Below are 13,226 nucleotides of genomic sequence, written 5' to 3'. Positions count from 1 at the left end.
TTTGGGCCGCTCTAGCCGCTCGAAAACAGTAGCCAATTGGCTTGGGCCACTCGTGCGCCAAGCCAGGTTGCTCGTGCGGTCCATTTTAGAGGCTCCGCTTATGCGCTTATTTGGGCCGCACGTGGGGTTTGTTGCCCCTTTCTTTTAAAAAATTTTTAAATAAAAACCCAATCACCATCCAAAAAAAAATCTAAACAATTTCTACCTTCAAAGCACATTTGAAATAAAAATAAATAAATAAATAAAAAATAGAACATCGAAAATATCAAAATGCGCAACAAAAGTATAATCTTCACGCGAAAACCACGGGTACTACTTTTCTCCCTAACAGTGTGTGTAACTTTTCCTATTCTCCAACAGTGTGACAGACTAGGTAAATTCAGTATCCAGAATCGAGGCGCATAAAGCTAACTCGACCTATGGGGCTGCCATACAGAGTTCAAACCGGGGTGGTTTTGAAGCAATCTCCACACCCCTGGGTATTTAAACCAGACTCTAGTCTTGAAAATTTTAAACATTTGCATTCTAGGCTTTGCCGTTTGAACTCTAGTTTCCACTATCTAAGTTGGTCTCTTAGGAACTCATTACAAACACAGTTAGGTGGCTATACCAGACCGTCAAATGCCGTTCGAGCATGGCTAACACCAAAGAAATTACACCTTTAGAGGATTTAAAGTCTCCTAGATGCAAATAAAGCACATCAAGAATAAAGAAAAACGTAATAGAATAGAAGGGAAAGAAAAGAGAACAAGACATCAATCTCTCAATCACAGTAAAAAGGGTCCATCAAAGCAATGGACTCAATCATATCCCAATTCCCAATCCCCTCTATATATGGCTTCAGTCTTTGGCCATTCACTTTGAAAGTGTGGCCATTCTTTGGATCTTGCACCTCAACGGTGTCATGAATAAATACATTTACAACCATAAAGGGACCATCCCATCTTGATCTACGTTTACCCGGAAAGAGTCTCAATTTCAAGTTAAAAAGCCACACTTTTTGGCCGGGTTCAAAGGATTTTCTAATAATGTGCTTGTCATGGAATTTCTTAGTCCTAGCTTTAAAAATTCTCGAACTCTCATATGCATCATTACGAATTTCCTCCAATTCATTGAGTTACAATTTATGGTTGAGCCCAGTTGCATCTATGTCGAAGTTAAACTTCTTTATGGCTCACAATGCTCGGTGCTCAAGTTCAACCGGGAGATGGCAAGCTTTGCCAAACACCGCCCTATATGGTGACATCCCAATGGGTGTCTTATAAGTAGTGCGGTAGGACCATAATACATCAATCAAACGTTGTGACCAATCTTTCCTATCTGGCCTCACCGTTTTCTCTATTAGGTGTTTTACCTCCCTATTTGAGACTTCCACTTGGCCACTAGTTTCAGGGTGGTATGGAGTGTTAACTTTATGAGTGATAGAGTATTTCTTAAATATCGACTCAAAGAACCAGTTACAAAAATGTGTACCCTGATCACTTATTATGGCTCTAGGAAACCCAAAACAGCTAAAGATGTTTTCATGCAAAAATTTGATTACTACTTTATGATCGTTTGTTCAGGTAGCTATCGCTTCCACCTACTTAGACACATAATCCGCTGCCAAGAAAATATACTCAAATCCGAATGACGATGGGAAAGGTTTCATAAAATCAATCCCCCAAACATCAAAGATCTCTACTACAAGAATAAGGGACATTGGCATCATGTCACGCCGAGATATCGAACCCATTTGCTGACAGCGCAAACAAGTTCTACAAAATTGATGGGCATCTTTAAAAATTGTGGGCCAATAAAACCAGCTTTGTAAAATCTTGGCGGTCGTTTTATGTCCACTAAAATGACCGCCACATGCAGAAGAATGACAAAATGTAAGAATGCTATGCACCTCACTCTCCGGCACACACCGTCAGATCACTTGGTTGGAACAATATTTAAACAACTCCAAACCCTCCCAAAAATAATACCTGACCTGTGAAAGAAATCGGTCTTTGTCTTGCTTAGACCAATTTTGAGGAATTTGCCCAATGTCCAAGTAATTCACAATATGTGCAAACCACGGGGGGCTCGCTCGTGACACTACAAGGAGTTGTTCGTCCAAAAACGAATCACGCAAAATAAGAGGGTCACTAGTATACTCAACAAAGATTTAGTAGAAGTGATTCGCCACCACATTCTCAGATCCTTTCTTATCTCGGATCTCTAGGTCAAATTCCTGAAGTAAAAAAATCCATCTAATTAACCTAGGTTTGGTCTCTTTCTTTGATAGTAAATACCGCAAAACGGCATGATCAATGAAGACTATGACCTTAGAACCTAGGAGATAGGACCGGAATTTATCTAAGGCAAAGACCACAGCTAGCAACTCTTTCTCGGTGGTAATGTAATTCAATCGTGCATCCGAGAGAAAGCGACTAGCATAGTATATAGCATATGGTGCCCTATTGACCCTTTGGCCCAACACAGCCCCAACAGCATAATCTGAGGCATCGCACATGATTTCAAAGGGAAGTGACCAATCCGGTGATTTCATGATTGAGGCAGTGGTAAGGGCCATTCTAAGTGTTTCAAAATCCTTCAAGCATGCCTCATCAAAGATAAAAGGCGCGTCCTTAGCAAGTAAACTACACAAAGGACATGATATTTTACTAAAGTCTTTGATGAACCTACGGTAAAAACCTGCATGCCCTAGGAAAGACCTAATTTGAAGCACATAATTGGGTGGAAGAAGGCCTGCAATGAGGTCAACCTTAGCTTTGTCAACCTCTATGCCTCGAGGGGACATAATGTGTCCTAACACTATACCCTCACGAACCATAAAATGGCTTTTTTCCTAACTTAAAATCAAGTTTTTCTCCATACAACGAATAAGGACTTTGGTTAAGTTCTGGAGACATTGCTCTAAAGACGGCCCAAACACAGAGAAGTCATCCATGAAAACCTCTAAAAATTTCTCCACCATGTCAGAGAAAATGGCCACCATACACAGTTGAAAAGTTACCGGTGCATTACATAGCCCAAAAGGCATACACCTGTAAGCAAAAATGCCAAAAGGGCAAGTGAAAGTGGTATTTTCTTGGTCAGCGGAGTACACCGGGACTTGATTATAACCCGAGTAGCCATCAAGAAAACAATAGAAACCCTGCCCCGCTAACCGCTATAGGATCTGGTCAATAAAAGGTAAGGGAAAATGATCATTCCTACTCGTGGAATTCAATCTCCTATAATCAATGCACACTCGCCACCCAGTAGTGGTTCGTGTGGGAACTAACTCTCCTCTCTCATTCTCAACAAAAATAATCCCCGATTTCTTGGGCACCACTTGTGTGGGACTCACCCACTTGCCATCTGAGATGGGGTATATAATACCTGCATCCAACAATTTTAATACCTCCTTTTTCACCACCTCTTTCATATTGGGATTAAGCCTTCGTTGCATTTCGCGAGAAGGTTTGGTGTCCTCGTCAAGGTGTATATAATGCATCCACACAGAGGGATCTATCCCTTTCAAATCAGCCACTAACCACCCTATAGCACTCCAATGTGCCACGAGAATACTCATTAACTAACTCTCCTGCTCTACAGTCAAGTCAAATGCAATGATGATTGGTAAAGTATTCTGAGGCCCTAAAAATGCATACTTGAGTGTGGCCTGGAGTGGCTTCAACTCAAGTGTAGGTGGTGTGACCAGAGATGGTATGGCGGGCTCTTTCGACAGAGGAGAAAGTGACTCAAACTGGGCTTTCCATGAAGGAAAATCCGGTGTAGAAGAAGCATTAAGTAAAGTGTTCACCTCCTCAACCGACCCGTTGATATCAAAATTCTTAAACCTAAAATAAGCTAAACAAGCCTCTAGAGGGTCCTCTACAAGAATAGAGGGTAAAGCTTCCTCCACAATGTCATCCACAACATCCACAAATAAGCACTCTTCTCTCTCATAGGGTTGTTGGGATGCTTGGAAAACAATAAGTTTCACTTGTATGTTCCCAAATGAAACTTCCATAACCTCGGTACGACAATTTATGCATGCATTGGCCGTAGCCAAGAAAGGTCAACCTAAGATCACCATGATTTGTTTCCTAAAACTGGCTACCGATTCCATATCTAAAACCAAAAGGTCAACAGGAAAGTAAAATCTATCAACCTTCACTAGCACGTCCTCAATCATTCCACGTGGCACTTTGAGGGACTGGTCAGCCAACTGGAGAGTAACAGTAGTGGGCTTCAACTTGCCAAATCCAAATTCCTCGTACACAGAGTACGACAACAAATTGACACTAGCCCATAAATCTAATAAGGCCTTATCAATGAAATGGTCCCCTATAATGCATGCAATGGTTGGAGCACCCGAGTCTTTAAGCTTAGGGAGTGTGTCATCAACAAGATGGAGCTTACTTGCTTCGTGAGTATGACCTTTTGGGACGCGTGTGTCCTATATTTACGCTTTTGAGTACAAAGGTCCTTCAGAAATTTAGCATAGGAGGGTAATTGCTTAATCACCTCCAACAGGAGAAGGTTGATTTTTACCTGTTTAAAGACATCTATCATTGCTTCCATGGATGCCACCTTCTTATTGAAAGGGGACGGTGTATCAAGGTATTGAGGAAAGGGTGCCTTAGGCACATATGGTGCCTTAGGCTCATGTGAAGTGTTAGGGACTAAGTCATCCCTCTTAGGTGTTTCCCTTTTACCCTTGCTCTCATTGGGTGTACCGTTGTGGTCATCCTTCTTAGCTCTAGTTGCATCAGGCGCAACTAGCCAATGCTCTGACTCCCTCCCACTTCTCAAGGTAATCATAGCTTGCATCTACTCATGGTGCTTTCCATTCCCACCCGAACCCTCTGCCCCGTATTAACCCTTAGGGTTGGCCATGGTTTGACTCGGTAATTTTCCTTTATCTCTCCTATTCATGTTGTTAGCCATTTGACCTAATTGGGCCTTTAGCTTGGCAATGGAGTGAGTGTGGGAGTGAACTACTGGTGCTAACCCCTTAAGGTTTGAGAGAACTTCTAACACTTGAGTCTCAAAGGCAGAGTTGCCTTGAGAAATAGGTGGGAGTTGTGGTTGCCGGTAAGGCTGTAGGGGTTGGTAAGGTTGTGGTGGTCGGTAGGAAGATTGGTTGGCAAAATTATTAAAATTCTGCCTTAGTGGTGGAGGGTTGTAAGAAGTGCCTTGTGAATGAGGTCTCCATGAAAAATTAGGGTGATTTCTCCATCTTGGATTGTATGTGTTGGAGTATGGGTCATTACTCGGGTTAGAGAATCCTTGAGCCGTATTCACATGCTCTTGGACTAACTCCGAAAATTGTGATGCCGAAGAGCACTCACTCAAGTCATGAGGTGGGCTCATACAAATAACACATGCCTCGTGAAATTAAGGCTGATCTTGTTGTGTAGGGCATGTCCCGCAACTAATAATTGGTCCATTTTGTGGGACAATGCCTCTACTTGTTGGGCTAACTCTAGGTTTTGCCCAACCTCATAAATGCCCCCTTTCTTCGGGGTTCTAACTACTGGTTGTCGGACTTGCCGGGCTGTGGAGGCATAGTGAAGGGAATTATCACTTAGGTTCTCAAATAATTGCCATGCCTCGGTTTTATTTTTGGACATGAATGTCCTGCCCTATGATGAATCCACCATTTGGCGGTGAGGCTCAGTTAAGCCATAGTAAAAAGTTTGAACAAGTTGCCAGTCAGGCACTTGGTGGTGAGGACACTCTTGGAGAAGGTCACAAAGTCTCTCTCATGTTTCGTAAAATTGCTCGCCATCAATTTGAGCAAAATTAGTGATGGCTCGCCTAAGTTGGTTGGTTTTACCGATGGAAAAGTACTTCTCCAAGAACCGTTACTGTAATTGGTCCCAAGTTGTGATTGAATTAGCAGGTAATTCAGCCAGTATTTGGCTTTGTCCTTTAATGAGAATGGAAACAATCGCAACATTAAGGCCTCATTTGTGAAATTTTGGATCCTTACTATAGAGAAATTTCCAGAAATTCATTCAAGTGTTTATAAGGATCATGAGCTAGTCCATGGAATAATAGGAGCATTTGTATGGTGCTGGACTTAATCTCATAATGAGCAACAGTGGTGTCGAGTAATTGGATGCATGATGGCGATATATATGCAATGGGTGTGAAATAATCCTTAACGGTCCGGTTAGGCCCGTTTGGGACATTTGGATTTTCCATCTCTAATGGTTCAAAGTATGGATACGAATATTCAAGCCTAGGAACACAAACAGAGGCTCTAAGTCTCCTAAGAGTCCTTTATAGTTCAAGGTCCAAACTCCACAATTCAAGGCGACAAGAACGGTGCCCATGCATACACTACTCACACACACACACACACACACACACACACACACTAAGTTTTGACTCTGTGCACTAAGTATGAAAGCAAAATACCAAAGGGAGAAATACTCACAGTGATTTAATGAAAACGCTTTACTCGTCTTGCGGGTGCTTGACATGTAGATGTTGTCTTCAACCTCCAATTGAGCTTTGTCTTTCTTCTTAGCACTTTGGTGCTTTACTTGAGAGCATTTTCTTCTTCTTCTTCTTTTTTTTTTTTTTTTTTTAAAGCACTTTGGTGCTACGGTATTTTTGTTTAAAAACTTGGCTGCACTTCGCGTGCACTCCAGTGATGGTTCCAATTGCAAATACTCTACACACTTAGCAACATGAAAGCATAAAATCCTAAATTAAAAATTAAAATAAGAATATAATTTTAAATTAATTAAGTTCGCCAGAAGTCCCTAGCATCGGCGCCAAAATTTTATGAGTTATTGCACACACCAAATATAAACATTAAACTATACCAAATTCTTTCAGAATAATGGCAAGTCCAGGTATCAATCCACAGGGATAATTATGAAATTAAACTAATTTAAATGCTAAATTCTTAAACTAATTTTGATAAAAAGATTGAGAGATTCATAAACTAATAATAATTAAATTAAACAAAGCGAATAAACTAACAATTATAACTAAAGATGAATTTACTGATTTGGGAAAAAACCTAGGGCAATGAGTTCACCACTACTTACGTAAATAGGGTTTCAAATTGAAATCAATTATGTTACGGTTCGAACAAAATAATGCTTCGCAACTACAAGTTCAAAGTATTAAACAAGAAAATCATCGCGTTCAATGTACGAGCACGAACCATCTCAAATAGTACGAATCGTTCACTCTAAACTAGGGTAGCGACACAACTCGTCCCTTGTAGTATGGTTTGTCTCATACCTTGAATGTGAAAGAATAGAAAACTATTGTATAGAAAACATTCAACAATCACAGAAAGCCGCATACTTGAAGAAATAATGGAAAATATATATATGAAACTTCTAAAACACCATACAATTGTTCAAATCTTTACATAATTAAAAATCAAAAAGAAAACCTAATTACATGGCTAGGGTTTCATCAAAACCCCAAAAAAGAATAGTCTAGCCACTCATGGAGGAGTGGAAAGAGGAAGAGGAAGATGATGAGGATGAAGAAGAAGCCTCCATTGATGTCTCCTTTAAGCTTGAGAAGAAATCACTTTTATAAAACCCTAGTCTCCCTTTTCTCCAGAATAAATTTCGAACCCTAATTTTGCCTATTTTTCTTCATTTTATTATCAGCAAAACAGACCCAAAATTATGCGCACGCGTCTCGAGATGGGATGCTCGAGCTCCTATATGGGCCGCTCGAGCGGTGGTGTGCCACACATGCGATGGGGCTTGGCCGGACGTGCGGTGATCTGGCTGGCTCGGATTTTTTGCTTCTTGCTCAGAAAATCTGCTTTCGCACACTTTTTAATTGAATTTGCGTGTTACCAGCCAAATCTGTACAAGTGCACAAAACACATCATCTCCACTAAATAAACAATATTGAAAGACTAAAAATGTAACTTCAGTGGCCTCAATGTGGTACTTTTCAGCCTACATCAGAGACTAATTTTTATCGTCGTGAGGATAGTCGTTAAAAGATCATCCCAAAAAGTAAAAAATAAGGCTTTTAGCGACAAAATTTTGACTAAGAAACACACTTTTAAGGACAATAATTTGGTCTCAAAATGGTTTTTTTTTTTTTTTTTTTTAGACAAAAAAATTGGTCACAAAAAGATAATAATTCATCACTAATGTCTAATTTTCGTTGCTAAAAATATAATAAAGACACTTTTCGCAACAAAAATATTTGGTCCCTAAAAAATAATTTTGTTCCTAAAATTTGGTCGCTAAAACCTTAATTTTTTGTAATGAAACGTGATTGAATTTTTTAATTGAATGTAATTTTTTACACTCTGCTTTGATCACATAGTGAAAATAAAATTAAATTATTGGGCTATTAGACGGTGTGAAAAAAATGTGATTGTATTTTTTAATTGAATGTGTTTTTTATACTCCATTTTGATCACATAGTGAGAAAGAAAAAAAAAAGGATTTTTTTAACGCACTGCATATCTACATCACCACCTACCACTTTCGCTACGATGATGAGGTCACAAAAAGGATTACTCTTCAAAAGTATTCGTTACGTTCACATAAAGTATCCACGATTGATGATGAATACATTGTATTTTGTCTATCAAATTTATTTCAGTAATTTTTTTGGAAAAGATGGTTATTAAGGCAATGTTTACTAATGGTATTTCTATTTAAGGAAGTCAAAAAAAAAAAAATTCTTTATTCAATTGATTTCATTGCTTTTATTTTCATTTATTTTTTAAATGCTTACTTTTCTTTTCATTTATCTGTACTATATATTATAACAAATGGTGTTTTCAATGAAAAGAGGCCAAACTCAATTCTAAATTTTTTAACTTTCTTATCTTTAAATAAATTAAAATTCTCCTATTGGTTAACTCTCATTTATCTATTAGGATAAAATTTCAATTATTTTCAAAAGGAAAGTATATATAATATTTCATACCAAATATGGAAAGTATCTATACTATATATTAAGGAAAATAAAGTTCTAAATTGGAGCCTATAGAAGCTCCAAAGTATCATTCTAAATTTGCTAATTTTTGTAATTTTAAAAATATTTTGAAAAAATTCTATTGGCTATTTCATCATATCAATGTAGTTATAAATAAAATTTTAAATTGGAAATTCCAAAACATCTCTCCGTTAATATTTCTCTCTTTCCTAAATTTTTACTCCTAATATTTTTGTCTTTCACCCTAATCATCTTCCTCTTCTCAAATAACTTAGAAACTCTACCATCTCCCACCCTCTCTTCTTTCTTATGTTTTGACAGAAGCAACCATGTGTTTGTAAGCTGTTTGGCTAATGCCTTCCATAAAAATAAAAAAATAAAAATTACTGCCTCTACTCATCACCCTCACAATATCCATCTACCCCTATTACATGTATTATTTTCCAAGAACGTCACTCTCCTTCGAGGCCATCAGGTATGTTATGCGTTGTCTGAATGTGTATGTTGTGTGTGGGTTTGTGTCTCTTCAAAGTTTTAACATCCTCTCCCTTTTTTTTTTTTTGGTTGTATGGAATCACATCTATATTTTTGTGTTTAAAATTAGGTTCCTTCTCTTCATATGTCAACAGGTTGTTTATTTATTTATTTATTTATTTATTTTCTAAATGTTTAATATTCAATAAATAAGTTTAGATATTTCAAAAACAACTCAACAGTGAAGCATACTATATGGTTGCATTCATCACAGTCTCAATCTCGAAAGTCGAGTAGAATTTTGAAGGGATCCATCATTTTAATAACGGATGCTCATAGTTAAATAATACCTATGTTAGATGCATTGGGTTTTATTTTTCGTTGTTTTATTTGAATTTAATTTATTTTTTTATTTATCATTTTTATTTTGGATAGTACGCACGTTATTTTGTTTTGGCCCACTCCCGCACGGACTTGGGGTGCCTGCTTTGCACCTGTTTGGGAAGAAGGGTTGGGTTGGATTTGAGACTATTTTAGTCACAAAAAGACAAAATAAGCTTTTTAATTTAATAAAACAAAATATCACATCCAACTCATAATCATTATATTTTTTCTCTCACAAAAAGTTAAAAAAGCTAAAAAGTCCTTCCCAAACAATACTTTTAGCCCTAAGTTCCCCAAACGAACCATGTGGCCTTATGGGCTTATTTCAGGGTCCATTTTGATAATCTAAACCATTCACATTTTAGAGTACATCGAGTATAACATACCTGTAAAAAATTAAGTTAATCAGATCTTGTTAACCCTTTCATCCACTCGCATATTCATTTTAATACTTTAAATCACAATGTCATTTATTTTTTAAAATACAAATGTGAGTGGATAAAATGATTAATGATATCCGATTAACTTAATTTTTTACAAATATATTCTACTCGATATATTTTAAAATATAAACAATTTAAATTATTAAAACGCACCAAAAAATAAGTCCATAAGACTGCACAACAGTTCCTGTTGTTCCAAATCCCTCCCGCACTACTTTTTCTATTGTTATTTCATTTATTTGTTTCAAACTTACTCTGGTGTTAACTCCCGAAATTGTTATATCAATGCATAACAATGGTGAAAATATCATGAGTGAAAATATTTTTCATAAAAATTGAAATTGAAATTTTAATACTATTGCCAAATATATTTCTGTGGGGACATAAATTTTGAATGACGACACGTGGCCGAGATGTCACCGAAGTGCCAGCTGGGGTGCCACGTGTCCTGGTCATGATGCCGAGATGATCTCGGCTAGGCTGAGGTTATCTCCGAAGATACCGGAGTCCGGAATAAGCGGATGAGGGACAAGAGTCCTAAAACGAAGAAATACTTCAGTTTGGATAAAGATAAAACTCTTAGGGAGTTTATTCTAATCCTACTAGGAGTCCAAGATTAGCAGTAATCCTAAGTCCATTAGAGCTAGGCTTCTATTGGGACTAGGATTGTGTTGGCTATAAAAGGGAGGCACCCCCATAGGTCTAAGGTATGCTTTTTATGTTCTGTCTAGTGAGTTAAGCACTATTGGTTATCTTTGAGAGATATTTTACTGACTTGATCGTCGGAGTGCCCCCGGGTGGACGAACCACCGCCGGAATCTCTTCTTTTCTGTGACAGGTCATTCAGGCGTCGTCTATTCTGTCAGTACTCTCCAGTTGAGTACTAATTTAATAGTGTGGTCAGAAATCTACTCACACAATATCCATAATTTATGACATCCATTTTAAAAATTAAAACTTGACGGAAATAGAGTGGTTATTGTATTGGGAGCACAACATAATTTATGACATCCCTTTTAAAAATTAAAACCTTACGAAAATAGGGTGGTTGTTGTATTGGGAGCACAACAGCAACTGTTGTACAGCCTTATAAGTCCATTTCGAGATCCGTTTTTGATAATCTGAACAGTTTACGTTTTAGAACGTATCAAGTAGAATATATTTGAAAAACTCAAGTTAATCGGATATTGTTAATCTTTTCATCCACTCACATTTATATGTACAATAATAAATGACAATTGTGATTTAAAGTATTAAAATGAATACAAATATGAGCGAATGAACAGGTTAACAATATCTGATTAATTTAATTTTTTGCAGGTATGCTCTACTCGATATATTCTAAAATGTAAACAGTTTGAATTATCAAAACGGGATCCTAAATGGATCCATATGACTGCACAACAGTGACTATTGTACTCTCGAGCATAGCAACCACCCCATCTCTCTTACAGAAATGGGATGACTTACACATCTAGTAGCGAAATGTCTCTCATCCCTTCCCAAAATAAAAACCTACACAATTAAGGAAATTACCCACAAGTATATAAGAAAATTAAATCACATTTCTAAATTTATTTATACTATATATAATTACAAAACATTGTTAAAAAAAATTAATAATTTCCATTACTTATCACTAAATCTTTCCCTTTTAGGATATCTCTTTGAGATTTTAGAATAATCCTTCGTAGCTCGACAAAAATTTGCCCCGAGTGGCTGGAATCCTCAAAACAGTCGTTTTGAGGATTTTTTTTTCTTTCTTTTTTTCCTTGTTATATCGTTGAAATAGAGGGAGAAGAGAGAAGAAGAGAAAAATGAAGAGAGAGAGAGAGAGAGAGAGAGAGAGGGGAAGAGAGAAGAGGGAGGGGGAGGAGAGGAAGAGAGCACCGCCCATCAATCGCCGCCTCCGATCTCCGATTCTTCTCCACCGCCCGGCCTCCGATCTCAGAATTTTTTTTTCCAGAGATCTCTGATCTCTGAAATTTTTTTTCCCATCGTTTTGGGTACAAATCTGCGTATAATGATGATGATGATGATGATGATGATGTATTGATTTTGATTTTTGATTTTTGGGTTTCAATCTCTCTAATTTTTTGGTTTAATTTTTGGATTTTTGGGTTTGATGTCACAACCCAAACCCGCCCCTATGGGTTTAGCATTGTAACCGGCCAGTAATCCGTGATTACCAAAGGCTTGCTTAACAGTAATGACAGTAATTCAGAGTAAGGGGCCGGCGGAATCCAAAACAGTAAATAAAAGATGTCCAATGAGCTGTGATAATTTGAATGCAAAAAGACTTTTCTGAACGTATTCACATTCAAAACCAAACAGTATATGCATACATCATATACAGACATTCAGGTTAGGGACCAAATTCCTATCATAACAGTACAGTGCAAGTCTTAACATTTAGTACAGAACAGAGGCAAAAAAGGAGGAATCTAAAACACCCCAAAATAGCCTTGGCTTGACGCACTCGGAACCTCGAGGTGAGGCACAATGATTGGCTTTGACAAAACGGGAGCTTAGCCTGACGTTCCTAGCTTCGGTCCGGTGCTTGGACACCTACATATATATATATATATATATAAACAGTGAGCTAAAGCCCAGTGAATAACAGTTGTGTAAAGAGGTTAAGAATGAATGTCCTTTCAGTAAATAAACAGTCATATCAGTCACTTAGAAACCATGGCAGTCATCTGTGGTGCATCCCATAGCAAAACAGTACAGTAGGTCTTAACAGACCGAACAGTCAGTTGATGGCCATCATAACAGTAAACAGTAGTGGTTCCAAACATGGGAACCGACAGAGATCTGTGTAACAGTAGCAGTAACAGTCCAGTAACAATAAATTGCTATGGATGCCACGGTTACAGTTTACAAATAGGACAAACATTCATTCATTAAACAATAACGTTTCAGTAAGTAGAACAGTTGATCATTCAGAAAAATAATCATAATTGAATATATCTTTGCAACATTGTTACTCACAGA

General features: G+C 37.6%; 1 protein-coding gene across 1 annotated transcript; it reads right to left on the bottom strand.

Annotated features, from left to right (window-relative positions):
* Positions 1–4,054: 4,054 nt before the first annotated feature.
* On the bottom strand, positions 4,055–4,809 carry LOC145822094 (uncharacterized). Its single transcript, XM_082918683.1, has 2 exons — positions 4,531–4,809; positions 4,055–4,435 (listed from the first exon to the last, which is right to left on the bottom strand). Exons 1-2 carry the CDS (start codon positions 4,807–4,809, stop codon positions 4,055–4,057), a joined length of 660 nt encoding a protein of 219 aa, XP_082774809.1.
* Positions 4,810–13,226: the final 8,417 nt, after the last annotated feature.

The sequence above is a fragment of the Camellia sinensis genome, chromosome 3 (genome assembly GCF_055761805.1).
Source record: "Camellia sinensis isolate YWXY chromosome 3, ASM5576180v1, whole genome shotgun sequence".
Lineage (NCBI taxonomy): Eukaryota > Viridiplantae > Streptophyta > Magnoliopsida > Ericales > Theaceae > Camellia > Camellia sinensis.
Note: the sequence above shows the minus strand (reverse complement) of the source record. Positions and strands in the feature narration are given on the sequence as shown.